Here is a 22,881-nt window from a genome sequence, read left to right as displayed (position 1 = left end):
ATTTCAAACATTTTCATTAAAATACGAGCTGAGGTGAGTTGTCTTTTTCTGTTCTGTACAAACTTGCATATCATGTACATCAGCAAACCACATGTCAGATACACAAGCAGGATTGAGTATATGAAGAAGACAGTTCACATGCCGCTTGTAACAGAGCATTGATTGCAACATAATAAGACACGTATAACAAAGTAAGCAGCAAAGTCCTACCTCAGAAATAACGATGATAGATAGTTTAATGTTGACTCTGGCTCTGGTTGAGCTGCTTGGAGGGTCACCACCTAAGCTAACCAGTGAACTTTCTAGTTTTACAAAACTGTCACTATGTGTTATTGTGATCGAGGTGGGCTTTATTGTATAAATCGTTTCATGTAAAAATGTCTTATATTTTCAAAGATGAACATTCAAGCTTTACTTAAAAGTCCCCAGGATCAGGTGAGAGAGTAAGATCTGACTGACGATGTTATCTGACTGCATTTACCACAACAGCTAGAATAACAGTAACAGTTAGAATAACTTAGAAAAATGTATACATCTTAATAGATTCTAAATTGTGTGGTTATTGTGTTTACCTTTTGGTTGCTAAGACTAAGTAATGGGGCCTGTGCCCCAGTACAACTTTGTGGCTTGCAGTAACCCTGCAGTTACATACACTTTTTTCCTGTCAGGTTACACCTGAGTAAATGTCTTATTTAAAAGATCATTTCCACCTTGAATTTTACAGAAAATTCATGTCCAGTAAATGAATAACACTGACGAGACAATAGAATGTCAATGTCAACTTAATCCTTTCTTTTCTCCTATTCTTGGAGATAAATGCTATGATCTGCATTGGTATGCATTCATATCAATAACTCCACAGAATTAAAGTAAAGCCGCTCCTGTTTATTTATCCGTTACCATAGTAAATCACTGTATCGGAGCGCCACCGATGACACACTTCCTATCTCAGCGTTAATCCGCTCTCTGTTTTATAGTTAGTGTTTGTTAAACCAGCTTTCACACAACCTGTCAGAAAACAGAACAAAAGAGAAAACGAAGCTGTTTGATAAAATCAAGGCTGATTGAAAAGTTGCGTTTTCTGACTTCTTCTGTTTTGTCAATAGTAGATTTTTCTGTTTTTCTTTTGTGTTCTCTGAAATGTTATTGTGTTAATGAGTTTGTTGTTGCATTATGGGGTCTCTGTATGTCTCCGTGTCGCTTCATGTAATCCCAGACTCCATGACTCCATGATGTCGATGTCAGGGCTTTGTGGGGACCAAACCATCTGCTTCAGGAATGTGTGTTCCTTTTTAAGGTCAAAGACACCTCTTTATGACTCTAGCTGTACGATTTGGGTCGTCACCTAACTTTATTGTGAATATTATGCATGTCTTGTGGTTCCCCATCACGAATAAGGGTCTTTGAGGTCTTTAAGACACAAAAGTCTACACATAAATCTAAATTGGCACCTGTTTTGGGGGCAGATAATTCCTGTTTTTAGAGACATGGATGTCCATTGTTGGTATTAAAAAGACCTTGCACATCAGAGTTTCTGTGTGTGTGTGTGTGTGTTAGAGCATGTGTGCACTGGGTGCGCCGTCTTTTAATTACAATGATTTACATTGATTTAACTCTGGCTGTTAGGTTTATGCTTTCACATAGCATTCAGCATGGTTTGGTATCCCCCAGGGAATCTGGATTAGTTCATCCAAGTACGAATCTCTACAAACTGACTTGTCAACAAGGTCTGTTTCTGCCTGATATACAGTACATATATTTCTCTCTTTCACTTTCAAAGTTAATCTTGATCTCAGGGAAACTACCTGTACAATTATAAAACAATACTAATTCACCCCTGAGAAATAGATTATGTGCTATGTTTCGAGAGAGTGCTAATGGGATTCCTCAGTTCATGTCAGGGCAGGTTTCAGCTTTCATTTCTGCAAATCCAAGCAGTCTCCCCAATCTTTCGGGTGAAAGTCCATTAACATTCAGTTATTCTTTGGAAATTCATACGACTGTGTGTTTATATTTATTTGTACAGTTTCTTTTTCTCCAGTCAGCAATCCATCATTTTTTCTTCCTCTCCTTCTTCTTTTTCTTACAGTTTGATAAGCTGTTGGATATGTGCATCAAGTCTTGGCACAGTGATGCATATCTTACCTGAGAGTGGTGGAGCTACAGCAGGCAGTTCCCCCTCAGGCCCGTGAGCCGCCAACACCCCACCCCCATCTAGTCTTCTGTTTGGTCTGTCTCCTTGCTGCTGTGCTGGAAACAGACATGATCTACTGCACAGGAACCCTGTCATAGATTATACAGATAGTCTTGTGGCACTTTAAAAAGTATAACATTTGTGTAAATCTGTTTAGAAGTTTATGGGCATATTTATTTTTCAAAAGAGTCAGGCTAGCTGTTCCTCCCTCCACTTTGTGTTAAAATAAGTTAATTTCTGAACTTTGTGCAAGGACTTGAATGTGTTGTTGATACTTCAGAAATCAGTCAACAGTTAAAAGGTTAATTATGAACCCCTAAACCTTAGGAAAAAAATCAAATCAGCTTTACATTTGGAGTGGTAATCTGAATAAATCAAGAAGTATCGCTGCGTTTGAAGAAGCACAACAGGCCTAACTTTTTCCTAACCGCTGTAAATTTTCCTCTCGCCATCTTGAGTATAGACCTCCTTGCTTAGGTGCAGTGTAGCATTCCAGGCAAGTTGAAACATGATCATGTATCCTCTCTGTCAGAGGGAAGCATTTGAACTGGATGAATGTAAGAAAATGGGTCACACACCTCCAACTCTTTAACTTAAGTCTGTAAATTATAGAATAAAAAATGTTTTCCAATCAAGTTTGGAGCACATTGCCGTGCTACAATTTAGTTATGCTTATTTAGTTATTCTTCTTTATTTGATCCATGAGTATGCCATGTTCCACTTCTAAAGTGTAATTTTTTTTTTGTTTTGTTTTTATTTTACAGGCAGCTTTGTACTCACAAATATTCTAAATATGATTTACCCAAAAGTACAGTTTTTGTTCAGCATTCTTCATCTGTAGCTTCAGTCAGACAGAAAATAATGACACGCCTAAAGAGACATCCAGCAGAAGGAACAGCAGAGACGGTGTCATTAAACTTAAAAAGGGCTCATTGCAGTTTATCTCTCATTTTCATAACATTTAGTACCTCAGGATATGTTTATTACTGATCAATTTAACCACAGAGATTAGCTCTAAAGTGGACAGTTTCTCTTTTTACACTCAAATTGCCAGAGCTGTGTTTGTGTTGTCCACGAAACAAAATGTAATGCTACTATATGTACAAATAAACAGGTTGCTGGTTTAGTTTATCATTGTGAAAACTTTTGATTGTGCTTATCACCACTGCTTATTCCTTTCAGTTGTAAGTTGCCGTGATTTTTCGGATGTTTGAGTAATTCGGTAAGATTTCTGTGGGGGAGGAGATGGTTTTGATTCTGCATCAGGGTGTGGACTGCTCCAGGCAGAATAGGGGGAGGTTTAACCCTGCTGCTGCTTTGCCATTGGTTGATACAGGGACAAAAATGCTTGTACCTGCTGCAGGTAAACAGACTCACGTCAGGCACAGCAGAAGTCTTGACTGGATTGTCTGATGGGATTTTGTGATTTTATTCAACCAACCACTCTGGACAACTCAAGAGCTTTGTCTTGTGTTGCATTTGGACAGGTTTGTACTGTGCAACTTTCCTTCCTTTTTGTGTTTCTCTGGATTGCTCACCAATTATTTGATGTTGGAAGTTGGAAATTGATGTTAATCAGCAAAGTTACTTTTACACCTAGTTTTAAGTCTTAGATGGGAATAACATGTAATGAAGGAAGTGGGACTCTAATAGATGGTTATATTTGTGTGGGTTTGGTCTCTACATGTTTAACAGCACCCTGCATTCATTGGACTCAGACTCCAGAAGGAAAAACCAGTGAAAACAGGTCCTGTCTTGTGCCAGGGAGAGGCCTCCCTGACACACCCTTCCCACACAGAAAAACACTTGAACTTACACTCCGATGGAACCTGTCTTTTGTGTTTGTTTCTATTAACAAATCTGTTCCCTCTCTTTACAGGAAACGAAAAAATGACTTCACAAACAGCATTGATGGGAGACATCGGTGTTTACATTCCTACTGATTCCTCATCAGAGACCACGGCACAGTTTCCACTCTTTTGAAACCATCCATGTATTCTATCCTTCATTCCACCGGAGTCTGTATGAAGTGTTAATCAGATTTCAGTGGTTTGAAGAGTAGGACACATGGGATTTGTCATCGTGAGAGAGCTTTAAGAAAAAAAGGTGAAGGGTTTTAAGGATTGCAACTTTTTCTTTTTTTATTAAAAGTGATGAAACATGTGACCTTTATTATTCTTTGGTGTCGCCTTGATGGTAAATACATTTGTTCTGCACAAGCACAGAAAAAGGACTTCTCCTCCTCCCCCTCTTTACCCGCAGCGCAGCGACAGCTGAACACCCCTACTTTGATTGCACTTAAGAGTTATTGCAAGATCAAGGAGTTCTGGCAGCCCCACTTTATGTATTTTTGACTGTCACTCACAGAGATTGTTATGTCCTCGCCTCGTCTCTCTGCCCTTGATCCATTACGTCATGGCAATTACATAATGACTCCTAAATTCACACATTGCCACATCCACAGCAAACTCTTCAGCACTTGTGCCAAAGTGTACTTTTGTGTATACTCATCTCACAACTGCACCCACTGAACTCAGACATTGTCACCATTATATTTTAGAAATCCTGTAATGACTAATGAACATGTTTTTACATGTCTCTTTGCTGTAAAGACTACGGTTTTCCCATTAGGTTTTTAACAGACTCTCAGTGGGACAATTAACCTGCTTCATCAGTATGGGACATTTCCCAGACTATTCAAAGCCTTAATGATACTTAAATGGGCGGCTGGAAGTCATTTGACAGCTATAGTGAACTAAATTTTCTGACTATAATTTTTCCACCCACTTAATATTGAAGGAACATAATAAATAACGAAACAACGTGGTGCCAGATCAGCAGAGATTGAGAAACAGGGGTGGGACTGTAGGCAGTGACATAACATGCCACATAGCTTTCATCAGTTACAACATAAGAATATATCTGAAAAGTCTCATGTAAGAAAAGGACACATAAATATAAATTCTGAACCTCTACAGAGGAAAAAAAAAGTCAGTGCAGATACTGTCACACTGTCATTTACCCAGTATATTTCAGTGACAGAATGACCCATGTATGACCCAGACATTAAAAAAAATCAGTATTAGCTCAATCTTAGCTTCCCCAGCAGCCCTGTGAGCAATCCACCATCCCAGCAGGCTTTACAGAGTAGAAGGATTCCTAGTTTTCTCCAGGACAGGCTTCTCCTGTGCTGAACACCTTAGCCTGCTATTCACCTTCCTGTTTGATACAATGATAACCAGAGGGCTTAGTGCTGCATACAATGAAGCGAAGAATACACGCAGGTCAGAGATCAGTGAGGAACTCATTGTCTTCCTCACAGTGAGAGTATATACCCAAAGCCCATTATCTACCCCATAGAGGATCACATACATTGTTACAAGCACAACTACAACTTTGGCAGCTCGCTGCTCTGCCCCACCACTTCCACCACCAGTCCCACTAACACTCCGGAGACCTTTCACTTGCTGGCTGTGCTTGTAGAGGAGAACGAGGATTACCAGGCTAGCAAGTGTCATTAGGGACATGGGCACCACATCTCTACCCACTTGCGCTGCCCCGTTGATATCTTTGGATAGTTTTGACGGGAAGTTCACAAGGCAAAATTGCACATTAACTGCATTTTTTGTTAGACTAGAGTCATTCTTGGTGCTGAGAGTGAAAAATATGGCAGCTTGGCTCATAGTAGCATTGAGGACCCAGAGGAATAGGAATACAAAGACCAAATATTGAGCTACTATGGCACGGGCAGTGGCCCATCGTGATCCAGGAGGGGCAATGCTCAGACACTGATAAGCACTCAGAAGGAAGGTGAGCCAGATTGACAGGGCACGGGAGGTTCTGAAGATGAATATCACTGCTTTACAACCTGCGTCTCCAAAGACGTTGGCCAGATGGAAGGAGGCCAGGGACTCCAGCAGACAGCGTACAACCACCACCAGCAGGTTAGTGCAAGCCAGGTGCAGGATGATGGCATCAGCTGCAAGGAGCCGTTTTTCTTCGTAGATCAAGAGGAGGAACGCCATGATAACAGTAGCATTACCTGGAACCCCCACAATTGTGAGAGACAAATAAAGCATCCCACGAACAAACTCCTCTGATAGCATTCCTGCAGAGAGGAAAGAAAGAATAAAATAAATTAATAAATCACATTATTGAGATGTTGTCAAACACACTATTCAAAGTGGTATCAGAAATATCTTTGTAGGAAGTTAAGCTCCCACCTGAAAGCATCAAGAGCAAAGAGGTCAGAAGAGAACTCTGTGCCTGACATTCTGTGATCCCCTCCTGAAGTAGTCAGGTTGTTTGTGACCTTATACTTTCAAACAGGTAACAGCTGTTGGATTTGATTTGCATGGTTCATTGACTTCTCTTCCCTTGGCCTCCAATTACTTGAGATCAGTTCAGATGACTGATTCTGTCCCCTCACTAAATTCAGACAAGAGACACAGATGAGACTAGGCTTGTATTCATTTACAGGACGCATGGAATTAATCAGTAGACAAAGAAAATTGAAAATATTCTCTAGTCTCATGTTCATTACGAAAAAGAACATTAAAATTTCAGCAAACGAAGACAAATCTGTCTATTTGTTTTCTAATTACTGAAATGATATATAGATGCAATCATTTACATTCTTTTTGTATTTTTCATTTGTGTGATCAGTTTTAAAAGACGCTACTAAAGGGCTCTTTCTTGTGTTTATAAGTCAGACACCAACACCACAGTGTCCCCCAGTGGAGAAAGATGAAACAAAATCAAAGCTGCAGGACGTTCCACTCAGTCTGCTTGATACATCATCCCATTTTTCATTTGGCGAGGATGACACAGCGTCCGATTTATGAGTGTGTAATTCATCCAGTGTCATAAAAAGTTCTAAAAATGGAATTAAACTTAAACCATGAGGGTGTTGAGAGGATAAATGAGTGGGGGAAGGTAACATGATGTACATGTCCCACAGCAAGGAATTGCAAATTAATCTTTTGTTAATTTCTGGAATTAACATGCTGAAACGTGTCTGCGTCAGAAAGTATAAGATATTTTTCTTAGTATGCTACAGTATGATTATTAATTAAATTGTTCATGTTGGCAGTAACCTCATTAAATTTGAATTCTGCACATGAAATAAAATAACACTATTTACTGATATACTGATAGTGATGTTGGTTTAGTTTGCAATTACTCTACAAACTAAATGTCAAAATTTAATTTACACGCTGGCCTGATCTTAAACTAATTGAAATAATTGAAAGCATTTTTTTTATACTAACAGATATCTGAGGTCCTCTCTGACTTAAACTGTTCATCCATATGTATGCTTGCCCTTTATTTACCTTGACCATGTCATTGTGAAGAAGCATGTTGTGCTGCTCTACTTCAGTTTTCTCCAGTTTTTCAGGGGTCCTAGGTCTAACTCTTTGCTTCGCATAGTAAATATGGATTTTGGGCCATTTACTTTAACAGTATACTTTATACTTTACTATATACGGGATATAGCAAAAGAAAAAGGAAGAAAACTGCACGTAGTCAGCTAAACTGATAATAATGTCCAAAAAACAAACAAAACCAACAAAAAAAAGATTTATTAGCTCTGTTTGTGTTCTTGACCAAACACAGAAATAATTGTGTTTGTATCTTTTGATAATGCATCATAAGTTGTCCCAGAGGTTCAGAAAATCATATTTTAAGTTTACATTAAGCACAAAGCCGTTCAATGTCATTTGTCACTTGTACCCATCAAAATACAAAAAAGGCCATCAGTACAAAAGGGAAGAGACTGCTAAAAGGTTCAAACCTTTTTACATCTTTGCTGAAGGACAGATTAACTGGAACAATAAGAAGAGTAGCAGAGATTCCCTCTTCAGAAACATACTTACAGGAGCACAAAGTTAAAAAGGGACTTTCCTCTGAACAAAGATGAGGTATAACAAACCGACATCTGATGAACACTCGATGTGACAGTTGAGTTTGACAATGTGTTGCAGTTCTGTTGCTCCTTGTTCGTGGTAAACAGCAGAAGATAGAAGGATGAATATCTAATTTTCCTTATTCACTGAAAAACAAAACAATTAATTGAATGAAACATCTAACATTTACGGTATAGTATACTAACTATACAATAATCAGCTTTGACTTACCTGTTTAACATCTCTAAGGATATTATTTTAATTAACTTAATCAGTGTTAAAAGAAAACTGAATTAGTACAATTCATAAAAACAATTTGCATCAGTCTTAAACAAAAAAGAAGATAAATTATTCCCATGTTGAGGGAAAAGTGTTTATCATTAAGGATGCACAGCAGCAAACAGTACATGCTGCAACCCCCTGAGACAGACATGCTTGAACTTGCTGTTTTAATTAGCTCTCTGAACATGTAAACATGTTAAAAGCACACAGGAAAAGAACACATCTAATGATGATTTATTCCAAATCTCACTCCCTTGAGAAAACAAGCTGTTCAAACTACCGTGTTTCAAGTTAAGAAAGTTTGCAACTGACCACCACAGAATTTAAATGAAGATACTTTTCATGGCACATTTAAAGTATGCATTGTTAGGAGACCTTGGAGTGCATCTTAACATCTTAACAAATACTAATGTTGACAACATAGATTAATTTTGGGTGGTTATATCTGTCCCCCCAATTAATGCCGACATGCATTGTTACTTAACTAATTGTCTTACCCCTCTGAGTCTTTTAACAGGATCCCTGGTCATGAAGAAAGGAGTGCGCAGTGTAGCACCAGCTGTACATATAAAAGCCCCTTGATAGCGTCCTTCTACATCAACAATAACCACACGCTTATCCCCATAGGGGTGGGTTTATTGTGTTTTTAATTCTGCAGGGAAACATCATTATAATATTTCCTAAATTGAACCTTTAATAGAAACTGAAAAGTGGTGTATGGTGCAGGAAAATACCACAGAAGTTATTAATTCACTTAATTGTTCATGTTGTTGATATCACCAAAAGAAGCAATTATTTTTTTAGATGACAAACAATTTTCCAACACTTAAATATACTGAAGTCTGTTGAACTGGGCTTCACTGTTTTAAATGTAAAGTGTCTATTTATATTTATGCATAAAGAAAGTTTGCCTTTAAACACAAAGAGCAGTATTTGCTGGCTGTAAGGATTCTTCCTGTTCATGCTGGTCATCACAAGATTCTTCCTTCCACTGTAGATGATCTGGGACTAAGTCCACATTGCTTGCTTTGTACAGACTAAGGTTTATTTCAAATTAATTTGATGGTTATGCATAATACTAAGACAAATCAGTTGAAGACTTTTTGGAATTGGCTCCATATAAAACTGGCTTGGAAAACATTAAGAGGGAACTATGACTTTGAAGTATGATGACATTACTGTTACTTACTTGATTAAATCAGCCTGCCGAAGTAAATATGGAAACAATGGATAGAAATGTTTGCACAAACTTTGGATTTTGTTCAACATCACCCTCACTGGAAGCTTAGGATCTCATAATGGCTGGTATGAACAGAAGGAATGAGTCTACAAACAATCACTGTTCCCCATCTATAAGAGCCATTATTGTATTAAGATAGTGTTACTGTTTCCTTTGTGGTTCATGTCCTCTGAGACTACCTGAGTCAAAGTTAGATTGTTAGATTAATTTGCTAAACTGTGGGCTGAACACTGAAGCCTTGGCCAATAGACTTGAAGGTTTTTGAGGAATATAAATTGCAGTTACACAGGCTAATCTACAATTTCACAGCTGGTTTTTACTGACCATAGCCTCAGGTGAGAATTTTTTTCACACGTTGACACTTTTAATGAAGTTTTGTGTTATTTGATGCAACCATTGTGGAAGATTTATATTACATGTAGTGTACTCATAACAGATTTCATTCTCTGTCTCACTTGTGCAGGCTGCAATGGATCTGTGTGTGACCATCAAAGGGGTCTCCTTCCTCTTGCAAACAGGTATGGGCATCTTGGGGAACACTGTGGTGCTTTTGGCATATGCCCACATCATCTACACCGAACCCAAGCTCCTTCCTGTAGACATGATCCTGTGCCACCTGGCCTTCGCCAACCTGATGCTGCTAATGACCCGCTGTGTCCCTCAGACCATGACCGTGTTTGGGCTGAGGGACCTTCTGAATGATCCCGGGTGTAAGGTGGTTATCTACGCCTACCGGATCGGCCGGGCTCTGTCAGTGTGCATCACCTGTATGCTCAGTGTTTTTCAGGCAGTGACCATCGCTCCTGCTGGGCCCCACTTGTCTAGGTTGAAACCTGCACTTCCCTCCCTGGTCCTCCCCACTTTTGCAGGGCTGTGGTTCCTCAACATGGCCATTTGCATCGCAGCCCCTTTCTTCTCCATGGCTCCGCGTAACGGCACTGTCCCTGCCTTTACCCTCAACCTCGGCTTCTGTCATGTGGACTTCAGAGACAGCCTGTCGTATGTTATCAATGGAGTGGCTGTCTCTGGAAGGGATTTTGTATTTGTTGCCTTAATGGTGGGCTCCAGCGGTTACATCCTCTTGCTTCTTCACCGCCACAGCCACCAGGTGAGAGGAATTCGACGCTCTCAGGGCAGCGGGGCAGAGACCAAGGCAGCCAAAACAGTGGTGACCCTGGTGGTTCTCTATGTGGTCTTTTTTGGCATTGATAATGTGATCTGGATCTACATGTTGACAGTATCAAACGTGTCACCAGTGGTGGCTGACATGAGGGTATTCTTCTCATCCTGCTATGCCTCTCTCAGCCCCTACTTCATCATCTCCTCCAACAAGAAGGTCAAGGGCAAGATTGTTTGTGCAGCTGAGCATGACATACCATCAGTGGACACTCAAGAGTCAAATGTCAAATAACTCTGACTCTGTCTTGACAGCCTACTGAGGCTGAGACCATCTTCATACTTTGAGCATCTTTACATACATGGCTGGCTAATATGATGTAACCCTATGTGCTAAGATTAAAAAGTATCATAGAATATGGTCAAATTAGAATTGTAAATTCGCTGCTGTATGCACTTACAATTTGATTTGTGTCAAGTAGTCATTGATAGAAATTTGAACATCAGTTGAATGTAATTTTTGTCATGCAAAAGCAATTTACAGACCGCTAAAGGTGCAATGTTGTCTCGTTTAAGTGCTTTTCTTGTTCATATTGTTCATGGTTTTTTAGACATGTTTCATATTTTCTCCAAGCTTGAAATTGACTGTTGATCAGAAAAATTATTCTGAATAGCTTAATTTTGAGTTTCTCCTGAAAATAACTAAACTAGTAATAAATATCGGAATTTGAATGAATATTTATGATGTGGGGGTACTTCACTTATTTAAGCAGACAAGTAGCTCTATCAGCCAAACTCGATCAGCACTGTGGCATTAAAGTAACCCATGAATGTAAGCGGCTGATTAATCAATACTGAAAACAACTGTAGCTTGCACTTCTAACCATTGTTATCATGAAAAAGGCCCAAACTGTCGTCACTTTTTTTCTGCGCTCTGATTGGCGAAAAAAATAGAAAACGTATATTGGGTTCCTCCATTTGACTGCTCAGGCAACATTTTACTGCTACCGATGTGCACGATTCATCAGTCACATTGTCATATTAATATGTAAACCCCAATTTACTAATCTAATCCCTCTGATAATTCTGCTGGATTATCTTCTAACGAACACATATGTACGCTGAAAGGTTTTGAATGTGCCTTCTAGAGTTCAATTTTCTCCTGGAAGGTATAACGCAGGGAATAAAAATGTCTCTTGACAACAAAGTCAACCCCGGAAAAAGGAAGTAGCAGAATTAGCTGAAAGTACAGAACAGCTGAAATAAACATTTTAGGAAAACAGACAAATGCGAATGAGGGCATTTGTTGAAATTTAATGTTTACAGGTTAACGTTACGGTCAAAACATTTCTGAAGCCGTAAAACACAGCACGTGAGGCTCTTATTGAACTAAGTTCCACAACAAGACGCTGCAACGCCTGAGAAACTGATGACAGCAAAGTGTTTAAACACCTTTTTGTGATGATCGCCAATTTTTTCTTCCAGTTTGTGCTAAATCCAGTGTGCTGTGTGTTTTCAGGTAAATTGTCTTGTTGACTCTGACGCCTTTTGTCTACTGGTTATTGGTTTGTGTTTACAGGTGTCAGAACAACGGCTTCTCAGCTAATTTTACACTTGGTTTTCTTAGTTTTGCCTTTGTATTTATTTTCTTATCAGCTCCATTCTGTCTGTCCAGTGAACAAATCTGGATTTCTGCCCAATTTTCCTCTCGCTGCTGTGAAATCACATGATCTGAGTTCACTGGTTCCTGTTTCTGACGGCCATGGCCAGAATAGCCTGGTATCAAGAGAAGGTAAGACTGTTTTTTAATCGTCGTTACAGGTAAAACAGTGTTTGTCTTTTTAGTGTAAAAAAAAAAACAGTTCAAACACTTCTCTGTTTACTATAGATTTTATGATGAGTATTTAATAGCGATAATCCGTGAAAAATGTTGGAGTGATGAATAACATGCATTTAAAAGAGGTTGTGTGACTAAAGTTATGAAACTTCATGAACAATTGGTTGTATGTTTGCTAGAGGTAGCCTAATTTGCATGTTTCCTCCCCGACAAAATATTTAAATGAAGCCCTTAAAAACATTAGACACTGCTTTGATATTCTTCAGGAAAGTCAAATTATTTACATCACAATGAAAATAGATAATAGAGAATAATTTTCCCTCTTTGGACAAGACAAATAACAGACAAACAAAGATATTTACTGGCTTACTGCAAATTATTGTAATTATAAACTACATTATATTATATCATAGTCTGATACTTTAAATTATGAAATATAATTTGTATTATTGTACTTTTCCATGTCGTTGTATAAGCTCAGAAGCATCTGATTTACCAAAAGTAATCGTAAGGGTGAAGAACATCGCCCTCTGCATCTGACAATTTTAAGGAAAGTCATACAGATCAGCCGCATCATTTAACAGGTTCTTACTTTACCCATTGTTCACCGCCATCAGATTTTACTAAGTTTTTTGTTTTTTATATATTTTTTGTTGCTCTTCGAGAGACTGACACGCAGACATGAACATTCGTCTGGTTCTTGTCTTGACGGAGGAACGGTATAATTTGATGTGATTTGTGTTAACATGTCTGAGATACAATGAAGCACAGTGGGAGTTGTTTTCTGTTGCTAAGTTTGGAATAACACACAGCCAAAGCAGCTATTAACCTCCAATAGTTGATGAAGATTTTTTGTGACATGTTTGATTGTGATGTATGTCAAAATCTTTCTGATTCAAGACTTTCTTTGATTGGGATAACTTACCAAAAACATGGTGTCAAAATGCCCACATGAAAAAATAGTTTTCTTCATTTAACATAGAGAAGTTTAAGTTGCCCACATATTTATGCATCCCTTATAAGGTTTTGTCTCAATCAAAATAGTTAGGAAAGTGTTTTGGTTGCAGATCGGGGCCTACGATCAACAAATCTGGGAGAAGTCACTGGAGAAAGCAGATCTAGTTGTAAGACACCTACGTTTCTTTTGTCAAGGAATGAATATTTTTGTTTATGTTGCAAGTTGCATCTAAACTGAAGCACCTTTTTCCATTCATGTAGGGTTTGGAGAGGAAACCAAAGAAGACGTGTCACATCAAGCAAGACCTCATTGATGTTGATTTAGTGAGAGGTGAGTGAGATCAATGAGAATATTTTACCCTTTTTCCAGTTTAATAAAGATCTGTTTGCAGTTAATTACATGCACACACTCAGAAACAAACAAAAAAGATGTTTAAGTGATGTCATGCATAAATCAGATAACTGTCTACACGCATGTTACAGACAGTGAATTGTCTTTTTTTTGTAATAATGCTTTGTATTGTATTGACTTCTATTTAGCCAGAAAGGTCCTATTAACATTCAAGGTTTCTTCTTATGAGAAGGCAGAATAAAGCACCTAAAAGACTATTTCAAATGTTAGCACTATAAATATAACACAGAGAGTGGAAAAGAAAAGATTATTTTTGGGGGGGGGGTTAATGTATGATTGGAATAAATTTGGTTTTGACTTATTCCGTCTTGAGATTCGGGGCTGTGCAGAAAGCATTCGGGGCTGCATCCCCGGACTCCAGCCCTAATGACACATATGGTCTGTAAAGTTCCATTAGGCACAGTGTAAATTAAAAAAAAGTTTGACTGTTTATTTCATTGTCGCAGGATCAACTTTCAGCAAAGCCAAACCAGAGAGTCCATGGACAGCTCTGACCAGAAAGGGTCTGGTTAGAGTGCTGTTGTTTCCTGTCTTCTTCCAGTGGTGGATCCAGGTGACCTCCAAGTCCGTCTTCTCATGTATCCTGATCTTATATCTCATGCAAGGTGAGCTCATCACGTCTTACCTTATCCCGGCTTTATTCATGCTAAAGCTGCAGGTATCTCACAAGACCGATCTTAGAAATCTGTGTTATTTAAATTACATTTAAATTAAGTAACTAGACTTGCACTATTATTTTTTTATTTTTTTATTTTCATCAAATGGTGTGTTCAGAGGTAAATAGCTTATTAAAATTTCTAATTGTATTTTTCAGTCACCCTACTTTTTAACCCAGTTCAATGAATTCATTTATGCGCAACAATAAACCTGTTCCCCTTCGCAGCTGAGCTGTACAGAAGAGACCTCATTAGTACACATGAATTCTGTTATAATTTCTCCCCTAAGAGATCGTTTTGTTTGCTGTTGCCAAATGTTTTGCTCCCCCAGTGGCAGCAGTGGTGCTGTACCTGGAGGTTCCCAGAGCGAGTGCCAGCGAGGTGTTTGGGCCCGTGTGTCTCATGTTGCTGCTGGGTACTGTGCACTGCCAGATTGTATCGACTGAGTCCAGCCGTTGTGCCTCAGGCAGTCCAGCTGCAAGCAGCAGCAGCCCCAGCCCTGCGCGCCGAAGGAGGTAGCTTTCTCTTTGTTTGGTTTATACCAACAGACTCTCACCTCGTGGCTCATACCTAAACTCCCTTTTTAGATTTCTTAAATGATTGCTTGACTTTTATTCTGAGTGACTGAAAATGGACTGACTTTATGTGTAAATGCATATATGCACTCTATTTTTAGACTTAGGAACCATTGATGCAGACACGTCTAGCTCGTTCTACCATTTTTGCTCTTTAACCATTATTTTCATCTTGTCTCCTCCAGACCGAGGAAGAGCAGAGGGTTGAAAAAAACGGAAGAAAAGAATGATACTGGGAACACGGAGCTGCAGGGGCCCTGGCAGTTTGAAGATAGCCAGCGATTATTTAGAACCGAGGAGATGAGGGTACAGTCACTCATATTTGTCAACCTTTGGAGAGTGTGTCAGTGAGCTGTGGTGGATGGAGCAGTCAACATTTTATTCTCAGCATAGAAGCAATTTTCAGATTTATACAATTTTAAAAAATGAAGTGCTTTAATGTCCTTAAAAGATCTATTGATGTGCTGTGTAAAGCAAGGGTAGATTTTTTTTTTTTTACGAGGATGTGTTGCAGAGCCCACTTAAGCTTGCACGTACACATCCATCAATGTCACTTTCAACCACTGCAAAGTGAAGGCGTCCAGTCATTTTTCCACTTGGACCAGTCTTCTGCAAGGCATGGCAAAGCTAAAGGACCAACAACAGCACCAACACAGGCAAGAGCAGCACATAGCTCAGATTGTTCCACAGCAGTCTGAGACCAGCAGATCAGCAGTAAAAGCTGATCAATGTTGGCACATAAATGACGTCACTTAAACCAATAAAGCCTGTGTTTAGAATTAGTAACCCAAATTAGCATTAAGTGACTATTTCTGATCGATTTATTTTTTTTTTTTCAGATGGTCTTTTTGTTTTCTGTGTAAATGTCTGAAGTACCTACTGAACACCTTTTTCCATTTATCTGTTGTTAAATGAACATGTCAGCGTCTTGCCTGACTTCTCTTCAGAAAGTCTTTGGCAACACACTTACCAGGTTTCAGTTTCATGACCCAAATCTGGACAGTTTGGAAGCCAAGAGAGACTGTGCTTAAAAAAAAAGTTAATTATCTCTTCAAGATAACAAAGCTCATTTTGATCATTATTTTGGGTAACAAAGCTTGTTTTCTCAAGATAACAAGTTAATTTATTTTGTTAATTTGGCCTTGTTAAGTTTTTTTTTTGTCGCCACAAGCAGCCAGATGGCCCGAGGGACAGCTAACAGCGGAAGCAGAGTGGAGCCACCATTTTCTGTTCTCAAGAGCGCAAATTTACTAAACTCAGTGTGGGGAAACAGTGAAGCACATTCATGTCTTGACTTATTTTTATAGATCTTCCCCAGCTGTCGTGACAATGATGATGAAATTAAATGTTACAGCAGAAACCTCTAATATTCCAACTCACAATAATCATTTGTGAGCTCAAGAAAACGAGGCTTATTTCTCATGATAACAGCTTACGTACTATTTGTTGAGATGTCAAGGAAACAAAAGGCCAATTTCTCTAGACAATGAGATAAAGGGACTTGTTATCACACGAAAAGGAGCCTTGTTATCCTGATAACAGTATAATCAACTTGTGATCTTGAGATCACGGTTTCAAAATAGACGATTGCATTCAAGGCAGCTCACAGCCTCAGTAGAGCTGCATACAGTCACATTAACTGATCTGCAGAAAACTAACCCCGGTTTGTAGGGGAAAGGCTTAATGTGACATTTAATCTCCTGTAATTGCGTCATTTAAAAGAAGAAAAAAAAAGGCATAAAAGCAGGTCATAAATCTGACAAACTGATGAATCTCTGTTGCCTTTTGGTCTCATTTTCAATTGTGCTGCCGTTCTGTCGTACACATGCGCAAAGATGCAACAGCAGTTTATCTAGAGTTGACAAGAATTACAGTTTTTCTTACTTTACATGCAACAAAACATTCACATATGAGCTAAAAATCTGTGCAAGTATTGTGTGTTGTGGCTCTCACACATCTGATTAAATCCCCAATTAAAGAATTATTTTCATTTTTGGAAAATATGTATACGTAAAAAATTATTTGTCAAACATAAGCAGAATACAAAGTTATGTGTTTGTGATGAGTACTGCATATTACTGCATATTAAAAGACAATCAGATTAATGCTTGTTTTGGAACAACTTTCTTGAGGTGTATACATGTCTTTATTCTTTCTTTCAGAACAAAAGTCAGTCGGGGTTTGGCACGTCTGACGAGCTCTCCAGTGACGAAGAGGAAGGCGCACAGTCAGTGGAAGTAATTCGATCACAGCACCATCACGAGATGCACCCTGCTACGCTTCAACCAACATCTGCATCAGCGTCTTCTGTCAGGAAAAGAAATATAAAGTCTAGTCCCAAACCTGCATCAAGACCTCAGGTAAACCTTTTTGCTTCACTGTATGTTTTTGAAGCTGTAAAATTAGATTTAAGCTCAGAAAATTAATAGTTGGAGAAAGCAACACACACATTTGACATGAGGGTTTAGTTTCTAAGGCAGAACAGGAATGAAGATTCTATAATACTAGTTTAGTGTGTCATATGAAACACAATACATTGTTTGATCTGAGGGCAGGAAGGGAGTGGGGCTTCCATCAAGATGAACCCTCGTGCTGTGGAGCGCCTCAGGCCTAAACTGGACACTCGCCCGGCCTCTGACACAGATGACACAATGTGGGAGGAGCTCCTCCAGGACCCTGACTCCGCCTCCACAGGGAGCAGCAACAGCGAGGAGAGCGGGAAGTATAACCCGGGCATGACCCTCCCACAAAACACTACTCCAAGCAGTGATGATGAAAGCCTACAGCAAGGAATCACCGGTGTAAATATGCAAAAATATCACATACTCTTCTTTTATTGGATTAGTCTTTAGCTGATGCTTCTTTTTTATGACAAAACGTTATTTTCTTTCAACTAACTTTAGCAGTCCTGATAAGGTCAATAAGACCCTCTTTTGAAGTCCTTCATAAAAGCCCATTGCAGAATTACACTGTACATTTAAAAACAATGTTAACTTGATTGTTGTTTTCCATTTCAGAGCCAGATGACTTGGCTTCAGGCGTGTCATCCATCCAAGGACCGTGTCAGTGCCATAATATGGGAGCAGGGCGAATGCAAGAAAGCAGACATGTCCGTGCTGGAGATCAGCGGGATCATCCTCACACGTGTACACATTTTCTTATGATTGTATTGTAAAATATTATTGTTAAGTCTCTGAGTAAAAACTGAGTGAGTTACTGAAAATCTACTTTTGACTTTATACGTTTGCGCATCTTCTACCATAATACTCATTTGAAACTGGACCACTTGACAATGAGTCCTTTATTCACAGCTGCATCTGTAGCTAAACAAAGCTTTTTTTAAATAAAACATCTTGTTGACTTTAGTAAAAACCTTCAATATCTGTGTCGATTTATGCAAAGGCAATGGCATGAATGTTAAAAAGGAGATGTCTCCTATCTCAGATGTGGTTTTTTTCTTTGTTTCAGGTGAAGTTAGTGGAGCAAGGTGTGGGTTACCTTGTGTTCAGTGGGATCATGACTGCCACCCTGACACTTCTTCCCTTTGCCTTCCGCCTGGCTCAGCATCTGGACATGTCGAGCCTCAGCTCCCTCTCCCTTATGCAGCTGGTCGTAAAAGCACTGGGGCCAATTGACGCCCGGGCTTATGCCTTTTTCTTCATCACAACAGTGCAAAGAGTCTGCCTCTCAGGGCTGTTCTTTTTCATGATGTGTGTGGCTGAGAGAACCTACAAGCAGGTGTGTGGTAACTTTGTACTGTAGGTAGAGTTGATGTACAATTTGAGAAAGGGAAGCTGAACAGATAAAGATCTGTAATATTAAATATTATATAATATATATTACAGACTGCTAAATAAAATGATGAACCTCCCAATGTGCATAGTCTGCACCTTAGCTGTTGGAAATATACAGCCCATGTTAAAAATAAAAGAAATTTAAATAATTATGTGGTTGTGTATCCTCTTATCAGAACTGATTGAAGGCCAACTGAGTTAATAAAAGTAAATTAATTTGTGTAGTCTGCAAATTCTCTGTTATTCAACTAACCAGTAGATTGAAGATGTTTTCTTCTTATCTTCATTGCTGCTGAGACTTTTGTCATCTCTAAAGCTGTTTGTCCACATTTCCCCAACAGAGGCTCTTATTTGCTAAGTACTTCAGCCATCTTACTTCAGCTCGCAAGGCCAAAAAATCAGAGATCCCTCATTTCAGGCTGAAGAAAGTACAGAACATAAAGATGTGGTTGTCACTACGATCTTTTCTCAGGGTTTGTATTCTCCTTCGTTAACACTCCTCTGTTCCTCCAGCACTGTGTGTTTCTTACTCACTAAATAGTTGTAATGGACCTGTCTTTGCAACACACTGTCACTGTCCTGCTTGTCATTGCAGAGACGAGGGCCGCAGCGCTCTGTTGACGTCATCGTCTCCACTGTCTTTCTGTTGGCACTTTCCATTTCCTTCATCATTTGTGCCCAGGTCAGTCAAACATACTGGGACATATATCTGTTGTTTGGAAAACATTGGTTGGATTGTGTTGTATAAATGGTACAAATCTGACGTGGAGCTGAAAGAGCGCTTAAAAGCTGCAGAACCTGCAGATCCGCAATCATTTGCCTGTCTGAGGGTGAACCTCAGATGTTTTAAATAGTTTGTTAGATGCAAGGAAAATGTGTAACACTCCCTCTGCTCCATCTCAGCTTTTACACAGCCACAAGACATTCCCAGAGTCGCTGACAAACTGGGAATTCATGGTGTGGGGCTCTTCTCTCGCTCTCTTTCTGTTACGTCTGGCCACGCTGGGCTCAGAGACCAACCGCAAATACAGCAATTCCTCAGTGCTGCTTACTGAGCAGGTGAGGCCCCCTGGCTGCAGAACAGTGGAGCTGCAGGTTATTTCTCCACGTGCAACACTTTCAACTGATGTGTCTTTGCCATGATTGAGGTTTTTAAGAAAAAAAAATGACCAGGCCTTCATTGTGCTGGTTATAGTGTGTAAAACTGTTCTTGTTTTGCAGATCAATTTGTATCTGAAGATGGAGAAAAAGCCCAACAAGAAAGATCAACTCAGTATTGTGAACAATGTGTTAAAACTGGCTACAAAGCTGATGAAGGTAGGCATGAATTTTACCTGTTATCTTTCATTTTTGGATTTTTAACTCGGTGTAGTACTTTTGTTAGAACATACAATTGTGTTTCCATGTGTTGAATACTGTGACAATACAGCAACAAGGGAGATTCAAAGGCCCTGAGATTTATACCAAATCAGACACTCATTTCCATTATTGAAAGAAGTTTGAGCACACTCACCGAAACTTCCCACTTATGGGATTTGATCATGTTTTCAACCCCTCACATATTGTGTACAAGTCATTTTATACCTGGTTTAGGTGACTATCTCTGTGGAACAGCTCAAGATTGACACGGACATGGTGACAATGAAAGTATTCAACTGCCAGATTTTCTAAAAGAATAATAATATTTTCATTTTAGGGACATTTTTGTAAATGTGAACCGGTTCTCTTTGTGGGTGCCTCAGTGGCTTAGGGATTAAGAGGCTTAGTAACTTACTTCTGATTTCCTCTAGAAATCCCTAACTCTGAGATAAGAGGTTTAAATATGTTTGCTTTAAATGTAGCTGCTTTTGCCAGCAACCTTTCATCTATGATAAATTCTGTCTGGTTACATTTTTTTCCTCAGTCTGAGTACCCATGTGATAAATCTCAAAGTAAGATTTTTTGTCCCTCTTGCCTCCTCCAGGAGCTGGATACTCCCTTCAGACTGTTGGGTCTGACCGTGAACCCTCTGATCTACAACATTACTAAGGTTGTCATCCTGTCTGCTGTGTCTGCAGTGGTCAGCGACCTGCTCGGCTTCAACATCAGAGTGAGAAGTTAAAATGATGTCATATTTACAGCACCTCTGTTTCCGACAGCAAAACAAATAAATAAAGATTTCAGTAACATTAGATGCTTTTCAAGAGACAAGAGCTTACAGTTGCCTCAGCTGACCCAGTTTCCTTTTTTTATTATCTTTTTTGTCCTGAATTCCTGAATTTTTCTTTCTTTGAGGCAATCTGAGAGACAAGCTGACGTCATGTTGAGACTTGAAAAAAACGTGGCAAAATTAACCTAAAACTTTCTAATCACTTTAAAAGCGGTTAGAAAGGTTTTTTTCGTCGTCAATAAACGTCGGGAATTTCTAAAGGAATAACTCAATATTTTGAGAAGCTGGTTGGACTTGTCATATTCTATGTAATTTATTGTATTTCTCTGCTGCCATCAGATGAGTTCTGCTGTGTTTATGACAAGCTGTGATCATGTGAATCCTTTCCTTTTATCCACGATGTCTGCAATTCTCTTCTCTGCATCCCAAAATAGCCTGAAACCAGCACATACTGAGGCTATAAATTAAATTAACTCTGACCTACAATACAGGAAAGATTTTTCAGGAGAGTAGAATTTTGGGCCAGCTTGTTGTGCTGAACAACCCCTGGAGTGTGACATGCTTGCACAGACTAAACAGGTGCTGGCAAATGCAAAATAGCTTGTTGTGATTGGTCAGAAATTCCAATTAAAAGTTCATCTTGATCATTGAGAATAAAAGCTAAGAAGATATGCCTTCTCACGGTCCTTCAGGAAGGCCCATCGTACCCTTTAGTGCCACCCACAAGGCAGCTCTTGGTTTTTAAATGGGCTCAACAAAAGTGTATCTTATTCATTAAAAATCTTACTAGCTTTACCCTTATTGCCCAGGTATTAGACTTAATTAAATCTCTCTGCAAGACAGTAAAATAAATGGGTTTCTCACTGTGATGACTTTACACTATAACTGTATCTGCAACATTTTCTCTGTTATTTCGTCCTGATAACTGTATGTTTTAATTGAATTAACTTTTCTTTTTTTTTTTTTCATTTCCAGCTGTTGAAAATCAAGCCTTAATGTGAAGACAGCAAGCTACTAACAGTCGGACACTGGAGTCTTGAAGCTGTCTGCTGCAGATGCCTTCTCAAATACAAAAAGTGCACAAACCTACTGACATTATATTTTATTGACTGTGCCTTCAAGCTTAAACATCAGTCATTCACAAGCCAGAGATGCTCTGACAATCACTCATGCACCATTATGGGCTGCTCAGCTGATCTGGCATTAAAGTTTCCATCAGCCATGCCACTAACGCTGTGCCTAACCTCTGCCCCTTGAATAATCCTCTGTTGGTGGTTTAATATAGCAGCAAGCTGACGTCTGAGACCATTTCAAACTTCTGTGGCATCCAGATTCACAAATGTGTCTTGTACAGATGTGTAGACTCAACATGACGGGTAAATGCTAGTAATGTACATAGTCTTTCTTTAGAAAAAGGAAGTGCTAAGGAAGCCGTTGCTATCTCAAGCCGGAATATCAAAATGTACTAAATGACTTTTTTAATAGGACTTTTAACCTTTTGTATAGCTAAGGGAGATGTTATGATTGTTTTTGCTTTATTTATTCAGGGTTTAGTTTTAGCTGATGGACTTGTATGGTACTTGTAAATAGCTCTTTGACCACTGTCTGTCTTTTCTATGGAGGACCATTGTTGAATGAAATAACTATGCAAAAGATTTAAAAATGTTTGATAAAGGGGAATAAATTGTTTTCCATTCAAAGATGTTGGCGTTAGATTTTTAATGTTTGCTGTCCACCTCTTCTGACAAAGCAGCACCTGATCC

The 22,881-nt window shown here is 39.1% G+C and overlaps 3 protein-coding genes across 4 annotated transcripts; 2 read left to right on the top strand and 1 right to left on the bottom strand.

Annotated features, from left to right (window-relative positions):
* Positions 1-5,299: 5,299 nt before the first annotated feature.
* On the bottom strand, positions 5,300-6,300 carry ora2 (olfactory receptor class A related 2). Its single transcript, XM_072383096.1, has one exon. It carries the CDS (start codon positions 6,298-6,300, stop codon positions 5,335-5,337), a length of 966 nt encoding a protein of 321 aa, XP_072239197.1. The 3' UTR covers positions 5,300-5,334.
* A 3,791-nt stretch (positions 6,301-10,091) lies between these two features.
* LOC140304097 (olfactory receptor class A-like protein 1) lies at positions 10,092-11,102 on the top strand. The gene has a single exon (XM_072383095.1). The coding sequence runs from the start codon at positions 10,092-10,094 to the stop codon at positions 11,031-11,033; it is 942 nt and encodes a 313-aa protein (XP_072239196.1). The 3' UTR covers positions 11,034-11,102.
* Positions 11,103-11,937: 835 nt separating this feature from the next.
* Positions 11,938-22,818, top strand: phtf1 (putative homeodomain transcription factor 1). 2 transcript variants are annotated; one of them, XM_072381633.1, is made up of 17 exons: positions 11,938-12,257; positions 12,414-12,530; positions 13,643-13,699; positions 13,794-13,863; positions 14,391-14,549; positions 14,932-15,115; positions 15,361-15,481; positions 17,338-17,535; positions 17,731-17,976; positions 18,193-18,321; positions 18,644-18,913; positions 19,311-19,442; positions 19,565-19,651; positions 19,873-20,028; positions 20,191-20,286; positions 20,933-21,058; positions 22,094-22,818. In XM_072381633.1, exons 2-17 carry the CDS (start codon positions 12,501-12,503, stop codon positions 22,112-22,114), a joined length of 2,082 nt encoding a protein of 693 aa, XP_072237734.1. In that variant the 5' UTR covers positions 11,938-12,257; positions 12,414-12,500; the 3' UTR covers positions 22,115-22,818. The 2 variants fall into 2 exon arrangements, with proteins under 2 accessions (XP_072237734.1, XP_072237733.1); XM_072381632.1 differs by having other exon boundaries at positions 12,395-12,530.
* Positions 22,819-22,881: the final 63 nt, after the last annotated feature.

This window comes from Leuresthes tenuis, unplaced genomic scaffold (assembly GCF_036924035.1).
Source record: "Leuresthes tenuis unplaced genomic scaffold, fLeuTen1.0.hap1 SCAF_3, whole genome shotgun sequence".
Taxonomy (NCBI): Eukaryota; Metazoa; Chordata; class Actinopteri; order Atheriniformes; family Atherinopsidae; genus Leuresthes; species Leuresthes tenuis.
The sequence above is the reverse complement of the archived record's forward strand: the minus strand, read 5'-3'. Positions and strand labels throughout refer to the sequence as shown.

Bases quoted from the DNA above. Each gene is read 5' to 3' on its own strand.
- ora2 (XM_072383096.1), bottom strand. From the start codon at position 6,300: ATGCTATCAGAGGAGTTTGTTCGTGGGATGCTTTATTTGTCTCTCACA.
- LOC140304097 (XM_072383095.1), top strand. From the start codon at position 10,092: ATGGATCTGTGTGTGACCATCAAAGGGGTCTCCTTCCTCTTGCAAACA.
- phtf1 (XM_072381633.1), top strand. From the start codon at position 12,501: ATGGCCAGAATAGCCTGGTATCAAGAGAAG. The intron at 18,322-18,643 runs GTACACATTTTC...TCTTTGTTTCAG, and splicing joins GCGGGATCATCCTCACACGT to GTGAAGTTAGTGGAGCAAGG. The intron at 20,029-20,190 runs GTGAGGCCCCCT...CTTGTTTTGCAG, and splicing joins CAGTGCTGCTTACTGAGCAG to ATCAATTTGTATCTGAAGAT.